We start from the raw sequence: 25357 nt of genomic DNA on the forward strand, positions 1-25357 counted from the left end.
AGTCTGCTTTCTGTCTTAATGGATTTGCTTATCTGGACATTTCATATAAGTGCAAATATGCAATGTATACTCCTTTGTGACTGGCAGAGATCACTTTTGAATTTGGGTTTGTCCGACACTAAAGCCTATATGTATGTTCTTAAGAGTTACTGGAGTGCCTCTCATTGTGGGGTGTGCTTATTTTTACCATTTTATCATAAAATGATCTGTGAGCAACAAATAATTCTACTGAAACAATTCTGAAGGAACTGGGTGGATTAAGGTGGTGTGAGACTCTCAATGACTTGACTTACCAGTCAAGTTCTTTATTTTCTTGTCATGTTCTTTTTTTACTACTGATGTGGAAGTAAAAAGATACTTCTAGAAATTTAATGAGGATAAAACATCTAGCACAAGAATGATCTGTGAATACTTTGTCCCCATGCATGTGCATGCATGTGCTTAAGGATGTGTATTCTCTGCTCTTATACTCAGCATGACCCTTTTGTCTTTTCCCTTTAGCTTAGTGGGTACCTTCAGATGTACTGCTTACCTGTAGTGGCATATTCAGAGTAACCAAATCTTTGTTCCCACTGCAGATCTTGCCATCCAGAGTGGTTGCATGTATGCGTTTGATAAGTGACATGTTTAAGAATCAAATCCAGTTTAGACCTGTTGGGTTTTCTTTGGTGGAAACCTGTCGAATTTATGATTAACTTTCTTTGCATTTCAGTGGTATTGCAGTCTTAAAATACTTCAGTTTACTGAGCCATCCTCTGAGAACAAACCAATTTTAAATGTATTATTTACTTAAAATAGGCTGAGAAACAGATGAGGCATGATACACCCCTTTTAATGTCTACTTAAGCAGACTATGGGTCATACTCCTTACTTTATAGACACCACTTACTGTATCTATATCAAGCACTATGTTATTTTTATCCCCTGCACTGGGTACTGATACCCTGTTTTATAGTGCAGAAAATGATGCACAAATATTAAATGACCCACCTAAACTGATGTTAAGTTCTATAAGTTAATCAGAATTCAAATCTAGACAGCCCTGACTCCAGAGCCAGTGAATTTAATAATCGTATTCTACTGCTTGGCTGGAAAAAATTGTACACAGCTGGGTTTTTCACCTCTGCCTGAACTCTTAGGAACTAAGAAAATTTTCAGAGGAGAAATTTGTCCTGTTGACTGTCAACCCCTGGCTTCAATATATGTTGACTAGTATTAAAGATCGAATCACTTGTGTCAAGGACATAGACATTTTAGTTTTGAATATATATTCGTAAAACTTGAGAAAAAGCAAGTGCTGGCCATCTGGCTCTTCTGAGCTAAAGAGCCCTACATAAACCCTTCTTTCTGTCTTTTTTTGTAGGGAGATATCATGAAGATTATAATTATCCTTCAGGTCAGTGAGATCTAGATATACTATGACTTTCTTCATTGTTTATAGAATTTTAAATTATAAAATAATGCTCATCTTTTACTTTACTTTGTCTATATTCTCTAGAAGCAGACTATGAATCTTCAGGTGTTTATAGCACAACTGAATCTACAGCAAACTTGGTAGGTATTTCATAATAATGGCAAGCACTTCTATCTCCTACTGTGTACTAGGGCACTGTTCTCAGAGTTATATATAGAAAATCTATTTAAGTCGGAACAACCCTATGAGGTAGTTAAGGTTTCATTCCCATTTTGTAGATGAAGAAATTAAGACCCTAACGTTATTCTATTTAGAGATAGTCCTAATGTGTTGATACAAGAGGAAATTCAAACACTGGCAGTGATTATTTTTTAGGGGATTTTATTATGATTTTTCGGTAAGAGTGGGCCACAAATCTTAGTTACTTCACATAACAAAAGTTTGTTTCTTGGTTATGCTTCATGTGCACTGGAGGTCTGCAGGAGGGCTCTGCTCTGCTCAGGGACTTGGGCTGATAGAAGCTCCATTCATGGTTGCCAAGGCAGGAAACAAAAGGTAGTAAATGATGCACTGGCTCTTACAGCTTCCACCCGGAGATGACAAGTGTCACTTACTTTTTCATCGACCAGAGCATGCTCCACTGAAGAATCTAATTTCCATGTGCCTGGAAGTCAAAAAGTTGGAAATATTTTAACAGCGCTAAGGACTACAACATTCAACTCAAACTCCCCCCCCCCCACAGGCAAAATACTTGTTTCCACCTCAAGGGAGGCAATCCAGAAATCATCTTCGGTGTAATTAAACTCAGAGCCCAAGGTTTCTGGGAAATATGTAGTATTCTCTGAATTGGGTCCAGATGTGGCTCATCTTCATCTGGAGGCCTAAAACCAAAGATACAGTTATTTAAACCTTATGCACCTAATTTACAGTGGTGGAGCCGACTGAAAAATGGCAGTAAAAATTCTCATTAAGAAAGAGGGGGAAATGGGAGAAACACAGTTCATGGCCTGTAGGTGACATCCTGGACAGACAACCTAGATGTGGGGACTCTTCCCTTGGAGGGGCTCTCTGATTCATTGTTTTTTTGGAGATCTTGGTTGCCCCAAGGCCCTTCCTTGGCCATATTTGAAGTAGGCATTGGAGAATAGTTGTTCTTGGCAGCTGAGCAGCTTTCTCAGCCTGCTTCTCAACTCAGAGAAAATTGGAGCCCAAGGCTTGGATGGTTTTAGTTCTGCTCATAGTTTCTTTGGGTGTGTGATTAATTTATTATGCTGCTTCTCTGTTTGAGTCCTATTAGTTTTATATGCCAGTAGCCATAGTGACAATTCTTGTTTTATAGATATACTACTTAAATTTGCTATAATTTGCTTTCTTATCCCTATGTCTCTCTTTACTTGATTGCAAGTACCTTGGGCTTCTCAGGGTTGGAGGAACCATACTTTTGGAGGCTTTTCCATGAACCATTTTGTCCAAGAGCAAGGATTCAGTGGATGTTGCATCCTTAGTTGGACTCTTGGTTTGAGATAACTTAATGCAGTCAGATTTTAACAGTGATTTGATTTTTGCTTCAAAGCCAAGTTTTAACTGCTCTTTGCTGTCCAAAGCACTTATCAATTTTAGATTTTACAGTTTAGGGTTGAAACATTTGCCTCTTCAACCCTGTAAGTCCCTATATTTGCGGATTCTATATTCCCTTTCATTCCTGCCTACAAACTACTTTTTCTGTACACATCTGTCTCAAAATATGTTGCTGAACTCTGCCAACAGTAATCAAAATACAAAACTAACCTTGTTTTCCAAACCTCCCCTAGGAGCCACAAGCTTATTCAAGTGATGGTTTTGTTAATAGTAGCATCCTACTTCTTTTTTTTAAATTTTTTTTAATAGTTTATTGTCAAATTGGTTTCCATATAACACCCAGTGCTTCTCCCCACAAGTGCCCCCCACCATGACTATCACCCCCTCCCTCCTCAGTCCATGGTTCATTTTCAGTATTCAGTAGTCTCCCTTGATCTGTGTCCCTCACTCTCCCCAAGTCTCTTTCCCCCTTCCCCTCCCCCTGGTCCTCCATTAGGTTTCTCCTGTTCTCCTGTTAGACCTATGAGTGCAAACATATGGTATCTATCCTTCTCTGCCTGACTTACTTCACTTCGCATGACACCCTTGAGGTCCATCCACTTTTCTACAAATGGCCATATTTCATTCTTTCTCATTGCCATGTACTACTCCATTGTATATATATACCACATCTTCTTGATCCACTCATCAGGTGATGGACATTTAGGCTCTTTCCATGATTTGGCTATTGTTGACAGAGTAGCACCCTACTTCTAATTACCAAAATACCATTTCAGTACAGCTAAGTTATGTTGCAATGACCCCTCCCCCCAAATCTCAGTTGTTTAACGCAGAACAGTTGTTCTTGCTAATGTTCTGTGTCTCGTGTAGGTTGGTAGCAGGATTTTGTGTATCATAGTCACTTAGGGGACCCAGGCTAATGGACATGGGCTTTCACAGTTACTTTGGAGGACTAAAGGTAAACTGGCTTTTAATATTTCTGCTCGTATTTCATTGACCAGATACTTCACATGGCCACACCTGACTTTAGGTGGGGCCAGGAAGAACAGCTGACCATGTACCCAGAAGGAGAACTGGAATATTTTTAAGAACTTGAATAACAACCCTCTGTTCTCTAACTATGGTTACTCTTAAATTCACATACTGAACTTTTGTTTTTACTGTTGAGATGATACATCTTAGGAATGAAGAAAACCATGATATGTGATTCTCTTCCCCTTATTTCTCCTTCCCTTTCCTCGTCCCTTCTAGAGGAATAGTTTTTCCTCTCACTCTGCCATTACTGTTCTCATCATCGGCTTTTTATGCCATTTCTTGAAATAGCCACCCCAGTGATTTCATCCCAGTGAAAAAGCAACCAAAAGTCTCACCATCAAGTTTGACAAGAGTAGATACTTAATTTCCTTCTGTCCCTTTATCATTTGTCACATGTTCCATTTTGTTCTGAACTTCCATTACATACATTCCCAGTAACTTTCAGTCTCTTCAGGATGTGCTCCACTCTCACACCCCCATCACCAAGGCTGTTTTTAAGTAATTATGACAGCATGCTGTGGGGAGAGGACCAACACAGGACTTAAAGAAGTCCGGGATTCAGAGCCTTGTAACAAAACTGTGAACATTTATTGATACTTCTTATTTCTGTGCCCAACTCTCAACTGAATCCTTCTGTAGAATTGTTTAGCATTCACACGGGGTTTTCTGATCCAAAGCTTTCGGCGGGTGCATTGGCTGTGCTTGAGCACAATCTTTAGAAATGTGCAGTCTTAGATCCATGTTAACTTGGACTCATCTTTGCCACAGTGTGGTTCCTCTTGTTTTCTGTGATTCCTTTCCTTGACTCCCTCTGTGTTACTTTCATTATTAAATCAATTTCTGCTGCTAGGTGTTTTTGTTATTGTTCTCACAACTATTTGTCCTGCCTAGCTCTGAGCCTTTTAAAATCGTTTTTACTTTCACAAAGAAGGTCTTGAGCCAGAGAGGAGTGGTAGTCGGAGTATTCTCCATCCTGCTTAGATAGGATACAGCTGGATAACCAGATAGCCACCCTTGTCCCATGCTACATCTTTAGGGGTAATACTTTCTTTTAGCAAAACTGTTGGTCCTACCGATTTTGAAGCTTTTAAGGCAAGAAAGGCCACTGAGAAATGTTTAAATTACAGTCCTCCATTCATTTTAGGACCTACGTTGGGCTAGAATTGGATATGATGAGGATCTCTGTAGATAGGATATAGCACAGTCACCTAAATCAGGCACTATAGTGATACCTTTTGGAATGTTCTGTTGGTAGTTGCTTCCAAATCTGAATACTTTCAGGACAGATCACTTTTCACCTAATTTAAGGAGATAGTGAAATAAAGCAGATCCTTTATTGATGTGCTGTTTGGTTTCTTGATTTACCCTTACTTAACTATACTTCTGTATTCATTAAAGTCTCTTCAGGACAGAAGACCATGTTCTTTGTCTCCTCAGGACACAGTTACCTCATACAGCTATCCCCAGAAGGTAATCTTAATAGTGTTCTCAAACAATCATTTGGGGGGAAATGACTTTTTTCCTTTTTGTTCTCCTTGCCCTTTATCTTATTAATTTTTTTAATGTTAGTTTATTTTTGAGAGAGAGAGTGAGCCATGACCAGGAGAGGAGCAGAGAGAGAAGGAGACACAGAATCTGAAGCAGGCTCCAGGCTCTGAGCTATCAGCACAGAGCCCAGTGCAGGGTTTGAACCCACGAACCATTAAATCATGACCTGAGCTGAAGTTGGAATCTTAACCCACTGAGCCACCCAGGCACCCCTAAAAGAAGTTGTTTATATATATCCCTATCTTAACTATTATCATACTTTGTGGTGCTTTGCACAGTGATTAGTAAATTCATTCAAGAAATTGATAATCTCCTGGGGTCCAGACACATTCTCTGTGTTGACTTTTGATTATTCCTGATCCATTTATTCCAAACCTCTTACATAACAATAACAAGCAAATTAGTATGAATTACCTGTCAAGTTTGTCATTTACTGAAACTTAAATGTAAAGAATACAGACTTGGCATCAAAAAGGTAGCTGAAATCACAGGAGTGACTAAGATCATCCTGGGAGAAGGAAGGGATTGAGAAGAGTATCCAGAACAGAGCCTGTAGATCACCAAATTTTAGCAAATGGATAGAGAAGGAGTAGCCAAGGAGAAGGGCGTGGTAGGGAAGTATATTATTCTGGAAGCCCCAGGAAGAGAATGTTCCAAGGAGCAATTAACTGTCCGTTGCTGCCAAGAGGTCAAGCAACATAAGGACTAGCAAGATTCTACTAGGATTTGTTGCCATGAAGACCATTGGTGACTTTGAATTTCTGAGGACCAGAATGAGTAGCAGCCACACAGCAGTGGGTGGTAAGAAAATGGAGACCACATTGAGAACAGTGTATTCAAGAAGGGTCTGTTACTATTTGTTGAACATGTCTCTGTGCACAGCACTGTATTGAGTGCTGCGGCTTAATCAGGAAAACGAATTGCAGACTTATGAAGCTTACAGAAAAAAGCAAAGAAGGTTTTCTAAAAAAAATATGTGTGGGAAAATAGACACACATGTAAAAAATAAACATAACACTATCTGGATAATATGTAGGGAACCCAGAGGATATTAAAATACACTGTATCATGAAATAGAGGGTCAGGTAAGAGACTCAGTGTTTGAGAACTCCCTAAACTTTTCTGAACTTTGTTTTACACTTACAGGTGATGGTAAATTCTGCAGCAGGTGCTGCTTCCTGTGCCAATAATGTTCCAGCTCCTGTCTTACCTAGCTGTGCAGCAGCTAATCAAGCTAGTAGTACCACTTCAGGCTCCTTGCAGAATGCTGTATCACCTGTACTAGTATCTCCACCTGTGCAAGGCAGGCCAGGTAGGTTATTAGTGGTTGCTGACTTTGGAAAGCCTCTTTTCCTAATCATGAACATACATGCATATAACAACAGTTCTACTGATTAGATAGGACTACTTTAATTCATAGTATTAAATTAGTTTAACCTACTTAATAAAGCACGTTTTATAGTTGGGGAATCCTTAAAATTTGAGAGCTAGGATTTCAGGTTTTTTTCTTGCAGATTTGGCTTTGATATTATTTTGTAGCTGAAAGTTTTGAGGATTTACTAATTTCTTAATCTTTAAGTTTTATTATATAGGAATTAGAGGTGTTTCACACTTCACAGAATTAATTCCTGAAAAGTTTGCTAGGAAATATATTTCTATGTAATTAAGTCATTTTCTCATGAATATTGCAAGAAAGCATATAGGCTCTAGAATTTAAGAAATTAAGGTTAGAATCTTGGTTTTACAATTCACTAGCCATGTAATTTTGGACAAGTTATTGAGCCTTTCTTAGCTTGGGGGTACTGATATACCAATTTATGAAGTGGTCGTGAAATTCTAATGAGTTCATGTAATTTAACATTCTCAGAATTCTGAGAAGGTGGAGGCAAAACAGCATAGCTATTTAATCTGAGTCCTCAAATAAAAAGGGAAATAGCAAAACCAAAACCCATGGACAACATTTACCATAAAATTTGGTGACGAGGTACCCCCACACACCCCAAAACTTAAGCAGGTAGGGACAAACCACCAGTCACAGGACTGCATGCTATCAGGGTCTATGTGGGAGCAAGAAGACAGAACCATTGGGGGTGTTGTCTAATGGACCTGGGAACAGGAGAACCCCAAAAGAGCTAATGAGAATTCACTGGAAAATGAGGCGGCCAATTTGGCAGGAGCAGCTAAAACTGGGAAGGGATTTGATCTCTCCAGTACTAGGTGAGTGCTTTGGGTACATGGTAAAGGGACTTGAAGGTCTTGGAGCAATCTGGCCCCTAAGAACTCTCAAAACTGACCTGCCAGGGATTCCTCTCAAGATAGTATTCTTCACTGGGGAGAGAAGCTTCTGGGAGTGGATCAGAATTGATGAGGACAGGGAAAAGAGCATGTCTAGACTAAAGCTGAGGAGAACAGAGCCAAGGAATCCTAGAAAGCAGTCATGGTTTTGAACACTACACAAAACCAGAACTATGTTGTATCCACCTCATTCTAAAGTTCATGAAAAATAACTTTATGTAACAAAGGAAGAACTAAGGTCAAATCCTATACAAAGCTGTAAGAAAAAAAATAACTATAGGCAGTAAAAGCATGTCAAGAATTGTGCTCACTTAATACAACTAACTAGACTTTCAGAATGAGCTGAAGATACAGATGATACAAATCTTTAGATTATAACTAACTCGAATTAGAATAAAAAAACTTAAATCAGAATTAGAATAACTCCAATTAGATGACAGAACACAGGAAAGCATTAGAAATGATAGAAAGTCATTTTTGTACTGAAGACTGGACTATAAAGAACATGACCAAGTATATACAACAGATAATGTTTTATTTTTTTTCAGTGTTTTATTTATTTTTGAGAGTGAGAGAGTATAAGCCAGTGGATGGGCAGAGAGTGAGACACAGAATTGGAATCAGGTTCCAGGCTCTGAGCTGTCAGCACAGAGCCCGACATGGTGCTCCAACTCACGGGTGGTGAGATGGTGATCTGAGCTAAAATTGGGTGCTTAACTGACTGAGCCACTCACGTGTCCCCAGATAATGCTTTAAAAGAAAGATGTAAGGGGTGCCTGGGTGTCTCAGCTAACTGTCCAACTTCGGTCCAGGTCATGATCTCACCTTTTGTGAGTTTGATCCTGGAGCCTGCTTTTGTGTCTCCCCCTCTCTCTGTTCCTCCTCCACTCGCTCTGTCTCTCTCTCTCTCTCTCTCAAAAATGAAGATTACAAAAATTTTAAAAAACAACAGAAGAAAGATGTAAGAAGAGGAAACTGAAAATGAAGAAGAGATAAAGATTCAAAAGTGACATGTTAAACGTTAGTCAAAGGAGGGGCACCTGGGTGGCTCAGTCTGTTAAGCATCCTACTTGAGTTCAGGTCATGATCTCACAGTTCATAGGTTCAAGTCCCGCATCGGGCTCTGTGCTGACAGCTTGGAGCTGGGGCCTGATTCGGATTCTGTGTCTCCCTCTTTCTCTACCACTCTGTCTCTGTCCCTCAAAAATAAATAAATCTTTAAAAAATGTTTTAAAATGTTAGGCAAAGGAGATCAGTGACAGAAGTCTCTGAAGGAGAAAGCCAAAGTAAGGGAAAAGGACAAATACTAATAACTATAATTCAGAAAACCTTTCCTTAAGTTGAAAAAGCTTTAAAACTATATACTGAAGCAACACTTTGCATACTTGAGAACATGGACTTAAAACAGACAAATCCAAGTTATTCTAGTTAAATGAGTGGTCTTTAAAGAAAAAGTCCTTTGTCCAGATAAAAGAGCCTAAGGAGTATAAAAGAAGTGAAATGATAAGCACCAGGCTTTCAAAGAAGTGCTTCATGCTAAAAGAAAATGGGAGTGAGATTTAAAATAAGGAATGGGTAAACCAAAGATTTTACGTCCAACCAAACTGATTTTAAAACCCAGAAGGCAGGAAGAATTCAGAGAATAATTGCAGGAGCCCTTCCTGAAGAATCTACTAAAGCTATGCTGTCAAGCAAGGTAATCACTAGCCACACATAACAATTTAAGTTTTAGTTAATTGCGTTTAAATAAATCTTCAGTTGCTTATTTACATCAACCACATGCAAAGTGCTCAGATGCCACGTGTGGTCAGTGGCTAATGTATTGGATAGCAGAGACCCAAAGTAGTTCTCCCATCACCAAAAGTTGTATTAGATGGACTGTCAGTGTGCCAGAGAAGGAGTTGGCTTTTAGACTACCCAAACAAGTAAGGATATCAACAATAAAACCTCGTGGTAAGTATTAAATATATAATTACCTAAAGAATTAAAATGAGGACTGAGAGGTGGAGACTATATACTATGGAATAGGAACAACCTTATGTTTGGATAAAGTATATATTGTATATCATTTTTTAAATTTTTTATTTTAGTGTTTATTTTTGAGACAGCAGGGGAGGAGCAGAGAGAGAGGAAGACACAGAATCCGAAGCAGGCTCTAGGTTCTGAGCTGTCAGCACAGAGCCAGATACAGGGCTTGAACTCAAGAATAACAAGATCATGACCTGAGTGAAGTTGGCCATTTAACCAACTGAGCCACCCAGGCACCACTTGTATAGCTATTTTTATTTTTTAAAAATTTTTTAATGTTTATTTTTGAGAGAGAAAGAGAGGGAGAGACAGAATCTTAAGCGGCTCTAGGCTCCAAGCTGTCAGCATAGAGCTGGATGCAGGGCTCCAACTCCCGAATTGTGAGGTCATGTCCTGAGCTGAAGTTGGATGCTTACTGAGTGAGCCACCCAGGCATGCATATAGCTATTAAGAAAAGGAAAATTGAGAGATCATGTGCCAAGCATTTTTATAATACTCTCAGTAATTGCACCTGGTTCTTTTATTTAGATAGTCAAATTCTTTTAGTATATGTGCTGCTGAGGGAGCACTAGGTAATCAGATTCTTATTCTGAGACAGTGTAATGTCAACTAAAAGAAGTGAGTAAAAGACATTCTAATTTTATCCCCTTGTGTCCTTGCAAACCAGGAGTCTCAGTATGGAAGAAAGGTAATATGGATATAATAAGGCTAAAGGAAAGCTTTTATGGTCTCAGATTTTAATTGGAAGTATCAATATAATTTCAGGTATCTTTAGATATATATGTGTAAATATTTCTCAGCTCTGTCCATTCAAAGGACCTAGAAACAATGAGTATTTTTAGCACTGATTTTGTGGTCTTGAAATACCATTTCTCACTTAAAAAAAAAACAGCTCTGTGGAGAAATGGCTGCTGATTCTAGGTCTGGGTGGGAAATGTTCAAGATGAGCCTTTATCATTTTGTCATGCCAGATAGTAAAGAAGCTATCTAAGTACTGGGGCCATGTCAGAAGCACTCAGGAGCCATCTTGAAAAGGTTCCCACTGACCAAAGATGGAACAGTTTGAGCCTCAACAGTGATAATCGCAGCAGACTGGAACATATTAAATATGCTAAATTAAAAGTTCTTAATGGCATTTAAAAAATTGTTCACCTTGGAGGATGATTAAAAAACAGTTCATTTTTTTAAACTGGAAAATAAAGTGAAAGAATCAAATGTTTATCATGCCTGCATTAAATGAACTATACCATCATGTAACCAAATAGTAGATGAGAAGTGTTCTTATATGTATTCTAGTCAGTGAAGATAATTATTTTGCAGACCTTAATGAGTGTTAAATAGCAGTAGCCATGAAGAGTGCAGAAACATTATTTATAGATGTGCCAAAGGAATCAATCCTAAGTCTGATCCAGTCTCCTGGACCTATCTGCCTATTTGCAGGAAATACAGAAGAACATGTTGAAACATACCATCACTATATAATTGGGAAAATCCAGATTGGGAAAATCCAGATTGGGAAAATCAAAAGGTCAAAGGGCCCAGATTCTTCAAAAGAAAAACTGAAAGGAAATGATAAGGATGGAGAACGGACCCATAGATTATTATAGAGATTCAAGATACCAACTTTTTTTATTTGTCTTAAATTTTTCTCTTTACCATTTATTCAATTTTGAAAGTGCGAATGGGGGAGAGTTAGAAAGAGAGAAAGACACAGAATGCAAAGGAAGCTCCAGGCTTTCAGCTGTCCACACACAGTCCAACGCAGGGCTTGAACCCAGAAGCAGTGAGATCATGACCTGAGCCGAAGAGGGACGCTTAACCTACTGAGCCACCCAGGCGCCCCAAGATATCAACTTTAAAACACCAGGGATATACATTTGGGTGACAAAATTCTTAAAACCATAAAGGAGTGATTACTGTGAAAGTCGGGGTGAATAGTTAAATTATCATCAGAGGAGAGGGTTGTGATTGGGGTGGGGCACATCGAAGTTTTCTGGAGTGGCTGGCAAAGTTTTATTTCTTGACCTGGATGGTGTCCACCTTAAAATAATTCATTTTGATTTGTTTTCTGTATCTGATTCATTTATAGTTTAAAAATTAAGTGCTTAACACAGTGCCTGGAACAAAAACATTGAATATAGGAGTTCATCAATGACCATAGAAATTTTTCACTGAAAATATTAGATGTGGACCCTGGTTTTTCTGTGTGCCAATTGCAAGGAAAAACATTGCGGACAACCTTAAAAATATCAAATGACTGGTGAATCAAGAATTGGAGTCCGTCATGTATGCACAGTTTATTCAAAGCCTACCATTTAAATACCAGATTTGGGTTCTTTGTTGACATTTCTAAAAATGTATGCTACCCTTATTTATTTTACTTCTTGTTCTTTGAGTCACTTCTGAACCTCAGTTATAACTCTGCTAGGTCATGGCTGCTTCTTAATTGCTCTTGAGCATTCCTTCACTCCTCTAGATGGATCAACTCATGTTTCTCATTGTGTTATTCATGTGTCTCTATGACAGCCCAACTCCATCCTCCATTGTGAAGTCACTTAATCTGCCAGCCAGTTAAGATGCCATGATTGCCTGTAGTACAAATCTCTTCATAGGCATTAAATACTATTAACTGAGCTTTGGTACTCTCCCCAAGGTTTTTGTCAGGGCCAGGACTAGTGACTCATTTGCCCTGGGTACAAAATTTAAGGGAATGCCCAAAAAATCACAGTAATTAACATAAATAATACTTAAATGTGCTTTTTCTTTAATGTTTATTTTTGAGAGAGGGAGAGACCACCTGAAGGGCAGAGAGGGGAAGTCAAAGAATCTGAAGCAGGCTCCAGGCTCTGAGCTGTTAGCATAGAGCCTGATGTGGAGTTTGAACCATGACCTGTAAGATTGTGACCTGAGCCGAAGTTGGACACTTAACTGAGCCACCCAGGCACGCCTACATGTACTTTTCAAAAAATCAAGAGTAGTGTAAAAGTATCAGAATTTTAAATAAAGACAGAGTCTGTGGGCCAGGCTTAGGGTGAATTGAGTAAGGCCCTCATTCTTGGGATCATGTAAATGCAGACTTGGATCCTATCTTTATTTAGATTTGTGATATTTTAGTAAGCATGGATATTTTTGGCATTAATTTGGTGGTTCCTTAAATTTTCCACCTCGTTACAACTAAGCCCCTGACCTTTATCTATAGAGAATTTGAGCCTTAACTGTGTGTATTCATATTCTCTTTTGAGATGTCCTGAAACAAACTATAGCTTCGTGGACAGGAGAAATAAGCATTTTCAATGGACTACATTTGTTTCCATTAATACATTCTTTAGGTTTACTTTTAGAGAGTGTACATGTGTGCAGAGTGGGGTGAGCAGAGAGAGAGAGGAAGAAGGAGAATCCCAAGCAGGCTCTGTGCTGTCAGTGCACATCTTGATGCAGGACTCAATCCCATGAACCGGGAGATCATGACCTGAGCTGAAATCAGAAGTCAGACATGTAACTGAGCCACCCACATGCTCCCCTCCATTAATAATCTTAGGGAAGTTTGTTTGCATTGTTTTGGAGCTATCCCTTAAATTATACCTGTTAAACTTATATAGAGCCCTGTCAAGTCAGCAAATGAGTTGCGCATGATATAGTATCTCCAGAGCATTTAGAAATTCTAAAAGCGTTTTCTTAGGAGGATTATTATATAATGCATTTTCAGGGAAGGTGAGTTCAGATAACCTTAATTTCTTCTGCTTTTGATTCTTTCAGGTCCATGATAACTTGTTTAACTATCTCTGTCTAGTAGTTGGTCTTTTACCTAGTGATCCTAATCACATTCTGGTATTTTTAGCTAATCGCTAATTTACTTTTTTAAAAAATGGTGTGGTTTGAGTGCTGGTTTAAAAGGAATATAAGTAGAGCTTTGTTGAAGAAGCCATTATTTTGTAGAAAACAAATTCATAAAGCGTTTAGAATATTTGGAGATACTCTAAAAATTAAATTCCTCTTCCAAAACTGTGAAAGTGGAGATTTCTACATACATGACAAAACTCTAAAAACAGTTGAGCAAGTTTTTAAGTTTTACTGTTTTAGATACTGTAATAATCCTTTTTTTGGTGCCCAGTTCTGAGTTTTGACAATGTATAGAGTTGTATAACCACCACTACAATCAAGAGACAACAATTTCATCACCCCCAAAGAGTCGTTTATCCAAGTTTTTAAATTTTTTCAATGTTTATTTTTGAGAGATAAAGCACAAGCAGGGGAGGGGCAGATAGAGACGGAGACAGAGGATCGGAAGCATGCTTCACACTGACTGCAGACTGCCTGATGCAGGGCTTGAACTCACAAACTGTGAGATTATGACCTGAGCCGAAGTTGGACGCTTAACCGACTGAGCCACCCAGACGTCTCATGAATATTGTTTTTAAATCGGAACAATAGGTATAGAAACTTAAAGCAGTCATGGTATTTCATCTAGCCGGTTTGTTTAGATTCTGTCCTTACAAATGGGACTGGCATGATTTAGAATACCCTGTTCCAGTGATGCTACAAAGTAGAAACCTTCAAGGATTACTTAAATCTGTAATCTGTGTAATTTATCTCATTAGCTTCTACATCTTTGATTTGACTAAGGATGGCAGATAGCTGAAAACATCCTTAACTTTCGTTAAGCTAAGTAAAAATTTTTTAAGTCTTAACAGTGAAATCTCTGCAGTTTCCAGGGATTGTATTCCTTTTAATTTCAAGTAATAACCTGAATCAAAATAGTGTATAATGAACTTTCAGTTTTCAACTGGCATGTCTAAGAAGGTGGGCACTTCACCTTCCATGTGTTTGTTTTTAAGTCAAACCATAAGAATTGGAATCTTTTGACAATACTGGGGATACAAAAGAAGTAGATGAACTACTGCTGATAAGGTGTTACAGGTGTGCATTCCTTCTTTGTTTCTCTTTTAGTGATTGCTTCGCCATCCTATCCATACCTTTCTCCTCCTATTCCTCCTGCTGCCGGCGCTGCTGCTCCTTTACCACCTCCACCTCCTCCTCTTGAGGTGGGAGAGGCTTCCAACTTCCCACCTCCACCTCCACCTTATTCCTATGATCCAAGTGGCAGTGATCTGCCTCAAGGTAAGGAGATTTTGAGACTTGGGTGAGGGTTCTTTAGTCTGAAAATTTTTTATTTTAGAGCATGTGTCTCTCTGATTGTTCACTGTGGGTCGGGTGAGGGACCAAATAGAAATTGATTTGAGATCATGATGTTAGGTAAATGACTAAGGAAAGGAAGAACTTGAAAGCTGAGAAAATCTGCATAATCAAGAAGTGGATGGTTGAGTGGATTTCTGCCTTTTTTTTTTTTTTTTTTTTTTGATAGCTTCAGGTCTTCCTTGAAGAAGATTCTCAGCTGGATATCTGTTCTCTCAAGTTTGTTATTGGAAAAGCAGGAATTGATACCAAATATTTCTCTATTTTTCTAAAATTTCTACCATAAGTGTATGAAATTATTGCAGTCTTCAATATTTAGGATTCCAACTGGGATTGGATTTTAGCCCTTTTTTCTTGCTTCTTTAATTAATTAATGAATTAATTGCTGTAAAGGAGTAGCTTTCCATTGGAAGTTCTTCCTTACCCCTCAGTTTGGCAGTGTTTCTCAAAACAGAATTGTAGTTGAAGGTTGTAGCTTGTTTATACTTTCTTTGCTGTGTGTAATATTCTCTCCATTTTTCTAGCTGCTTCTCTGTTCTATTTTGTTTTTATTTTTCAACTCCTAAGTAGTTACCAGGATCTTCAATTCCATGCTGTTCTTTTTCTCTGCCTTAAAAACTTCATCATCCCCTTTATGTACAGGATTCCTAAATGTATCTAGCTCTGACCTCTGAAGTTTGTTACTTGTCTCTAGTTACTTGCTAGGCATTTTCACTTGGCTTCCTCCTTTTTTAAATACTTTGCTTTTATTTACACTCTTAGCTATAATGAAATTCCTCCTCATCTCCCTTTTTCCTTTTTTCCAGGTTATTGACTTGGAAAACATTGATTTCTTGGTTTCCTATTTTGCTAAGTGTTTCATTTCCACCTGACTTAACCCATTATCTAAACCCTGTTTAGATCTCTTTACTCCTCTACTCTCAGGTACCCCTGCCCAAGATCTATTCTGTCAACACATCGAGCTGATTTTGCATTTCCCAACATTTTATTATGAAAATGTCCAAATACATAGGATTGTTGAATTTCAAAATGAATATTCATGTATTCACCAGCTAGATTCTATCATGAACCTTTAATTGTACTCACTTTATAACATGTCTGTCTGTCTTTCCTTCCCTCCATCTTCTGTCCATCAGGTCCTTCATTTCAGGTTTGGTGCATTCCAAAGTAAATTCTAGACATCCACGTCCTTTCCCATAAAAACTTCAGCATATATATCATTAACTAAAGTGGGGAGTTTATCTTTTCTCTTAATGTAAACTTTATGTATGATGTACAAATCTTAAATGTTTACTTGCTGAGTTTTGAGAAATGAGTGCTTGAACCTCTATAACCCATATCCCCATCAGAGCATAAAATAATACCATTATCTCACAGTTACCTCCTGCCCCTTCCGAGTCTTTTTTCACCTCTACCTCTACTTGCCCCCAAGAGGAGCCACTGTTCTGATTTTTTCTGTCATAGCTTCATTTGTTTTAGAGTTTCATATAAATAATATGTATGTCATTTAAACAGTATATATATTTTTATAGAAGGCTTTTTTTTTTAGGTGCTTAATCTTTTTAAAATTTATTTTCAAGTTAACTAACATAGAGTGTATCCAGTATGCTCTTGATTTCGGGAGTAGATTCTCATGATTCATCGCTTATATAACAACACCCAGTCCTCCTTCCAACAAGTGCCCTCCTCAGTGCCCATCACCTATTTTCCCTCTTCCCTGCACCCTCATCAACTGTCAGTTTGTTCTCTGTATTTAAGAGTCTCTTATGGTTTCCCTCACTCTATGTTTGTAACTATTTTTTTCCTTCCCTTGCCCCATAGTCTTCTGTTAGGTTTCTCAAATTCCACATATATAGTATCTGTTTATCTCTGACTTATTTCACTTAGCATAATACCCTTCAGTTCCATCCATGTTGAACTCAGTATATTTTTGATATTCCTCCTTTTTCTAAATACGATTTTTTGATATAATTTCTTGTCAAATTGGTTTCCATACAACACCCAGTGCTTTTCCCAAGTGCCCTCCTCAGTGCCCATCACCCACTTTCCTCCCTCCCCCACCCCCATCAACCCTCAGTTTGTTCTCTGTATTTAAGAGTCTCTTATGGTTTGCCTATTCTTTCATATTATTGCATAGATGAGTAGTCTATTTGCTTTTATTGCTCTGTAATATTTCATTGTATGGATATTTCTGTTCATTCTTTGTTGATGGACATAAGGGTTATTTCCATTTTGGGGCTTTTTATTAATGTTTATTTTTTTAATGTTTATTTATTTTGAGAGAGAGCAGGGGAGGGGCAGAGAGGGAGAGAGAATCTCAAGCAGGCTCCTTGCTATCAGCGCAGAGCATGGCGTGGTGCTCAAACTCCCCGAACTGTGAGATCATGACCTGAGCCAAAATCAAGAGTTGGACGCCCAGCCAATTGACCCACCCAGCTGCCCCAAGGCTATGAGTATTCTTATAAAAAGTCTTTATTACCATAATGTTTTCATTCCCTTTGGGCAATGTGGAATTGATGGGTCATAGATATGTATTTAGATTTATAAGAAACTGCTGCTCATTTTTCTGAAGTTGTATCTTTTTCTACTTTTGCAAGAAGTCTATGGCCTTGATTTTTTAACAACTTGAGGTCTAATTTACATACTATATAAGCCACCCATTTAAATTGCACAATTCAGTGGTTTTTAGTATATTCCTAAATATGTGCAACCTTCACCACTATCTAATTCCAGAACATTTTCATTACCCCAAAAAGAAATCCATTAGCAGTCACTTTGTCATTCCCCCCCTGGCAATGGCTATTCTCCTTTGTATCTCTATATATTTGCCTCTTCTGGACATTTGACATCTATGAATCATGCAATATGTCATCTTTTGTTACTGGCTTCTTTTACTTAGTGTAATGTTTTCAAGCTTCATCCATGTTGTAGCATATGTGCATACTTCACTCTCATAGCTGAATAATATTCCATTTTATGGGTATGCTGCCTTTTATTATTTATTGATGGACATTTGGTTTGTTTTCATACTGCTATGGATATCTGTATACAAATTTTGTGTGAATATTTGTGTGCGTATATATATACACCAAGAGATGGAATCCCATGCCATCTATGAATTTACTTCCTGCTAATACCTAGGAGTGGAATTGATGGGTCATAGATTTGTATTTCGAATTAGCTTAACCATTAGTCTTTATATTCTACTCCCACATAATGATCAAAGTACAAGCTGATTGTAAATATATTTGTATGTATTGGAAATCTCCAACTTAATAAGGAGAGTTTTCTGAGAGTTTTTTGTTTGTGGGACTCCAGTTCTCTTATTTGTAAGCATATACATGAGTCCCAGGCCAGTCAATAAAGATACATTTAGATATAATTAGAATGCTAAGACTATCCCTCTTCTATATATCTAGTTATATTCTGAAATATTTTAAGTTCTCTGAAGTTATTTTTTTAAGTTAGCTTTATTTATTTTTTGATTTTTAGATACAAAAGTTTTGCAGTACTATTTCAATCTGGGATTGCAGGTAAGTCATGTTAAAATTGCTTTGATAAGCTCTACATTAAAAATGTAATCTTTTTATAATCACCCTCTTGAACTTTAAAAACCAAAAACACTGTGAGGAGCCTAAAAGTTGTCTTTATAAGATCTCTCTGAAGATGATAATAGGTTTATTTTCTATTTTAGCATCCTAGTGCTTCAGTTCCTCTTATAAAATAGTTGCGAAATTAAAGCAGCACAACTTTAGCATACATTGGCCTCCATATTTAGTATTCTATGTATGTCAACCCTTCATTATGTTTTTCTGACTCAAAATAATAAATAAATTATTTGCCCCGCTTAATTGAAGCATTTTTATGGTTACTTCTACACGTTAATATGAAAAGTAATTGGACAAATTCAAAGACATTTGAAGCGCTATATTATTTCTAAAGCACCTATGTGTTCGTAGGTATTTACCAAACACTGATTTTCACCACTCACTGGAATTGTAGAAGGGTAGGAGTTCTGACAAATATCTTCTTATTGCTGAAAGGTGTCTCTGATTTTATTAAAAGCTCTTTTATTTTTTCATTCAGGAATCATTTTCCCCCTGAAATACACCTGACTTCTGATATAAAGAGATGGCATGTTTCCTAAAAAGGAATGATACATTTTAAGAGTGGGCAGATATAGTAACTAGACAGTCTTCTGGATAATGTTGAGAGGAGTTTATGTTCCCAGACACTGATTTCACTAAAACTTTGGGTATAATCGTTTCCAGAAAATAATCTTCTCCAAATGGCACAAAATTATAAATTAAGAGTAGTGGAATGATTTTTTTGTTCTTTGGGACTGTTTACTAAATTGTTTCAAGCAAGAATTGAAAATATAAACTACTTGCGCCTTCAGTTATGTTAGTTTACTCTATTTACATGTGTAAATTCATTTCAGATGGCTGAGGAATTTTAAAACCTGCATTTTACATCATGGGAATACAAGGAAATTCAGAAGTTACTTAATACTTTTTTATATTAGAAGTAATATCATTTATTGTAGTATATCTGAAAAATACTAAAATATAAAGGAAACAAATCTTGTGCATAACCACGGTACAGTGGAACATACTTCCTTTAACTTATTTCTTTTACAACATATTGACTGCTGTGTAATTTTGTAAACTTTGAAGTTAACAATATGAGCAATTTTTCTTAAATATTTGACAGCATAATATTTTTATTGCCTGTATTGTGTCTCATCACAGATATATAATTCATCTAGTTCTCTATTGTTTAATACTTCATAGGTTTTTCACTGTATTTTCCATTTTGTAAAAAAATGACATATAGATGACTCACGATGTTAGGTTAGTTTCAGGTATACAACATGGAAATTTGATATTATTGTTATTCTCCTTGCAAATAGAGTTCCCAAATCTGTCGCCATACAATACTACTACAATACCATAGACTATCTATTCCCTACACTGTCTGTACCTTTCATCCTTATGATTTATCCCACTGTTTTGCTTTTTAAAAAGTTTTTTAACATTTTTATTTATTTTTGAGAGAGACAAAGTGCAAATGTGGAGAGGGACAGAGAGAGAGGGAGATACAGAATGAGAAGTAGGCTCCAGGCTCAGAGCATCAGCCAGAGAGCCCTACACAGAGCCTAAACTCACAAACCATGTGTGAGATCTCGACCTGAGCCAAAGTCGGACGCTTAACCATCTGTGCCACCCAGGCACCCCTCCACTCTTTTGCTTTTAAGAATAATGCTATAAAAGATATCTTTATATACAGGTCATTGTGTATATCTGTAATTTCCTTGGGATGCTTTCTTAAAAGAATTGCTATGCTCAAATATGAGATATAGCTGCTGCTAAAGATCTTAAAGTTGTAGAGAATAGATTTCCTCATGTTTTTTTTTTTCAGGGAAAAAAATGTCATTGCTACCCTTCCTGAAAATCATAGCCAAAATTCTTTTAGTGAGGAAGTGTACTACTTTAAGTAAAGGGATAATAAAGTGTTTTTTTTTTCTTTCTTGCTCAAGTGCTATCACAACAACTACTGGCACTCCATGGTCTATGTGCCAGAGATGCACCAGCAGCAGCAGCAGCTTCATGTAGAGAATTATCCAGTCTGTGCTGAGCCACCTCCTCTGGTAGATCAGAGCATTCCACAGTGGTATAGTGAGGTGGGGAGACAAGATGCTACACAGGTGGAAGCATCAGGAAATGGTGAGTATGTAATGAGATTGCCTACAAGAACAACAATTGGATTTTATTGTGTGTAATGTTTTTTTAAAAATTGCTAATGTTTTTGAGATAGAGCATGCGTGCAAGTGGGGGAAGGGTAGAAAGAGAGGGATAGGAATGGAAATGGGCTCTGTGCCCACAACAGATAGCCGGATGTGGGGCTCAAACTCACAGAGATTATGACCTGAGCCAAAGGCCGATGCTTAACTAACTGAGCCATCCAGGTGCCCCTATTGTATATAATTTAATAATGCTCAGATATTTCATTTGGTTCAGATCCTAGATCTGTATGTTTTTCAAGAATGGTTTGTGGACCCTTGGGGTTCCTGAGACCCTCTTAGGGGATCCATAAAGCCAAAAAGTACTTATCAGAATATACTGATCTTAGAGATTTTATTTGTCCTTTTCATGGTTAGATTTTTGCATGGAGGATGCAAAAAAATCAGTAATGGGTAAACTGCTGTCACCTAAGCACAAATCAAGAGGGGGCAACAAACTGTGCTAGTAATCATATTCCTTGCCATACACACTCATGATACAGAAATGCCCATTATCTATTTTTTTATCAAAACATTCTTATTTTTATTAAATCTTTGTCTTTGAATAATTGTACTGAATTTTCTGTGCATCATGGGAAGTATCCATAAAGGACTGTGCATACTGAAGTATGATTAACATAAGGATTTGTGAGATTGACTCATGAACTAAACTAGCTCTTTTTTATGTAACATTATTTTTACTTGCACGATAGACAAACTATGGTTATTTAGACTTGGGAGATCTGGAAGACATTTTCTCAACATAAGCTTGTCACTTCAAGAAAAAAACTGATAGATTGTTGTCAAAGATAAAACTTCCAGCTTTCAAATGAAAATTAGAATTTTGGGAAATTTGTATCTGCTACCATGAGCTTGTTAGCTCCTCAATACTTAACTTTTCTAATAAGATAACTGGGGCTATTGGGGCATCTGGCTGGCTCAGTTGGTAGACCATGGCAACTCTTGATCTCAAGGCTATGAGTTTGAGCCCATGTTGTAGAGATTATTTTTAAAAAATAAAATCTAAAATAAAGATAGATGAGGGGGCATATAAATAAATGTCAAAAATATACATGGAGCTATTAAGGAATGTGTTTTTTTCACATTATATAAAGCAATGTGTCAACATATGGGAGATTTCTATAACTCTGTGAAATAATACTTGTCCAGTTACCAGTGAATGGTGTTACCTGTGCATGGTTTTGTAAAAGATCTATTCAAAGTGCAAGATAAAAGTGCAGTGGGTTTTAATGTTGACAGAAGATGAAAGACTCCATATTGCGGCTAACCTTTGGGAACTGCCACCTACCTAGTTTTGGTGTAGGATCAAAATAAAAGTATCTGAAAAAGCTGGTTATTAAAAGGCTTCTCTTCCAACTACATATCTTTAGGAGGCCAGATGTTCTTCATACACTTCAGAACAGCATATCATAATAGATGAATTACAGAACCAGATGTGAGAATCCAGTTGTCCTCTATTAAGCCATGCATTCAAGATTTGCACAAGTGTGTACAACAGTGGCACTTGTCGCATACTATTTTTGTTTTGCAGTATAAACTTTCCATTAAAAATATTAGTGTTAACATTAATGGGCTTTTTAAAATCAGAATTAAGAAATACTTTTAGCTTTCTCAGTTTAATTCCTAATACAGTAAATATTGATAGATATAATTTACATAGACGAAATTATTTGGGATCCTCAGTTTTTAAGCATATAAAGGGGTCCTGAGACCAAAAAGTTGGAGACCACTGTGCCAGACCATAAAGATGGTTGTTGTAGGAGTTCATAGTACTGTATAGATAGATGTTTTAAAGGATTTAGAATAGAATCTTTGGACTGCCCTTCTGGAAAGAAGCAGTAGGAGGTAGAAAAAATTATGTAGAGACATACCTAAATAAGTCTTTTTCACATTCCAGCCCTGCTACATGATGGTTGTGATCTCAGCTAAGTTGCTTAACCTCCCTAACTCTGATTTTGTGTACAGTGGGGAAATACTTGAGTGCCAGCATTGCAGAAGAACTAAATGAGATATACTATATGTATATACTAAATGTATAAGTATGATGTGTCTGGTGCACGTGAGGAATGTGATTACCTTTTTGTTCCTACCCCGCCTATAAAGTATATTAATGGTTTGGGAATATTAGCTCTATAGAACATGATTCCTAGTGTGGTGATGTGATAACAGCCCATAGTAGTAAAAGTGCCAGCCTCATTGCATTTTTGTAGCGTGTACCTTTTATAGAGAGCTATTTGTAATTGTAGTACACCATGAGGCAGTGCAGTGGTAGTTTTCATTTCATAGGTAGAAGCTCATCTAGGTTACCCCAGGTAATGAAGGACTCCTTTTTAACATTTACATAGTCAATATAGCAAAATCATAACAGCCTCTATTTCCACTAAAAGTCACTTGTGGTAGCTAAAGTGGTGTAACATTAAAATGATGCTAGGATCTTAATGCCAGTCAAGAGATGACACTTTAGGATGCTTTTCGGAACTATACCTGCAAGTATAGACACTTGAGTTTTTCATTGCTAAAGTAATACAAAAATGGTTGTTTGGATGATACATACTACAGTGGAAAACTCTTGGGTAACTTACTTGTGACCTACCCCTATGAGTACTTCATTGACTAGAAGGACTCTAGAGAATGTTTTTGTATGTATGTAATCTGTGGGTACCTAGATCATTCCAGAAAGATAGCTTTCTCGAGGTAGAATACATTTGACACATTACACATGCACGTGTACACACATGTGTGCACTTAAGTTTCTTTCATTGGGAAATTTTCATATAAGCTTTCAGTAACCTGATTTAGCCACTTTTGTTTGTATCTAAAGTGCTCTTGCCACATTTGCTGTGATTTTTTCCTATAGTTGGTGCTAAATTTCACTTTTACCTGTAAAGAAGTCTATTTATGTTGATGTTTTAGCTAATCTTTGTATATAAAGTGTGTACTATGTACATTCTTTGTTTCAGGTACTTTTCCAAATGCTGACCCTGCATCTGTCCCTCCTGGAGCAGTCTATTATCCAGTGATGTCAGATCCCTATGGGCCTCCACCTTTGCCGGGTTTTGATTCCTGTCTTCCTGTTGTGCCCGATTATCCCTATGCCCCCTGGCATTCAGTTGGTGCAGCATATGGTGGCTCTTCTCAAATTCATGGTGCTATAAATCCTGGGCCAGCTGGCTATATTGCTTCACCTCCGTCAGCTTGTAATTACATACCTCAGAACATGTAAGCTTCAGCAGTATGAAGTATTCTTGCACTGCCATTTTTTGCTGTTTTGGTTTTTTAAAAAGTGTTTTACGTTAGTGTTTAAGTGATTTAGGTAATTAGGGTGGTTACTATTCTGTCTTTAAGATTATTTTATCTTTTTGATTTATAAACTACTTTAAATAAAGGAATATTACTTTGGGTTGTGGATGGGGAAATGGAGATGGATGTACAGCCAGCCCCATATTGAGCGTATTTCATTGTAATCAGCTGTTCTCCTGTCAGCTGGATTATCAACTTTGTATTAGCTGATGGGTCCAGTTGATAAAAGGAATAAATAATAGGATCTATTTCCTTGGTTCAGATGTCACACATCATATTATACCATGCAAAATTGGAATAACTTTCACTTTTTTCTAGAAAATAAAAAACAAAAGAGCATTGGCTTCTGTATAACTACATATTAAATGAGTGACCTCTTCAGATTTCTTCATAATTGTCTGAATTGAGTTGTATTCTGTGATATTAATCAGTTTTGAAAGTACATGGTGCTCCGCTTTAGATTTATTCCATATGCTATTGTTTAATATTGGATTTATGTAACTGTTTTACTGCACATTATTGAATTGGTTTGGTATCCTTTGCACATTTAGCAGCAAATAAAATTAGCATTTAAAATTGCTAAAATGAGTGGGATTTTCTTCCTTGTTTTCTTTTTCATGGCAGCAAAGTATACCAGACATGTGATTGTCCCCTGCTCTCTTGGTGGCAAAAGAATGAATGTATGACATGAACTGGTGGGAGCCAGTTAAAATATTACTTAATCTCAGACCATTACAGTGTATACAACCATGTTTAGTTCTTTTCCCATGAGTATGTCCCTTTTTAAGTTGTATTTGTGATTGTCTGTTTTCTTTAATCTTGACTCCCATACAGAACTTTAATCTGGACTTACTTTCTCATTATGCTTTACTGCCAATAGCTAAATCTTTCAGTTTTTGTTTTCAGTCCTGTCTTCTAGATCTGTAGGCCTGCATTGTCTCAGACTTTCTGTGAGACCTATTTCATCACCCTTTCTGTCTTTTCCCTTTCATCTACCCAAATACCACAGAATCTTCTGAACTCGTCAGTTCTCCTCTGGAGGCTTATTATAATGAATGCTTTGCTGTATCTCTCCTGAGAAACAGCTATTTAAAAATGTGTTCTTTGGTTGCCACAAAAACCTATTTGTAATGCCATCCTTAAGTTTTTTGTGCTTGCGAATC

At 37.3% G+C, this 25357-nt stretch overlaps 1 protein-coding gene and 1 long non-coding RNA gene across 2 annotated transcripts in view; one reads left to right on the forward strand and one right to left on the reverse strand.

Moving 5' to 3' along the window:
- Positions 1-24779, forward strand: part of ALG13 (ALG13 UDP-N-acetylglucosaminyltransferase subunit) — a 63817-nt gene extending 39038 nt beyond the window's left edge. Inside the window, exons 21-28 of the mRNA XM_029929686.1 lie at positions 1364-1396; positions 1499-1554; positions 5426-5497; positions 6722-6887; positions 14846-15016; positions 18584-18624; positions 20631-20817; positions 23855-24779. Coding sequence (XP_029785546.1) covers positions 1364-1396; positions 1499-1554; positions 5426-5497; positions 6722-6887; positions 14846-15016; positions 18584-18624; positions 20631-20817; positions 23855-24117 — 989 coding nt within the window. The 3' untranslated portion in view covers positions 24118-24779. The remainder of the gene's footprint in view (positions 1-1363; positions 1397-1498; positions 1555-5425; positions 5498-6721; positions 6888-14845; positions 15017-18583; positions 18625-20630; positions 20818-23854) is intronic.
- LOC115283285 lies at positions 1779-2230 on the reverse strand. Its single transcript, XR_003904985.1, has 2 exons — positions 2176-2230; positions 1779-2078 (listed from the first exon to the last, which is right to left on the reverse strand). It is a non-coding gene; the product is annotated as an uncharacterized LOC115283285 (long non-coding RNA).
- Positions 24780-25357: the final 578 nt, after the last annotated feature.

This window comes from Suricata suricatta, chromosome X, assembly GCF_006229205.1.
Source record: "Suricata suricatta isolate VVHF042 chromosome X, meerkat_22Aug2017_6uvM2_HiC, whole genome shotgun sequence".
Lineage (NCBI taxonomy): Eukaryota > Metazoa > Chordata > Mammalia > Carnivora > Herpestidae > Suricata > Suricata suricatta.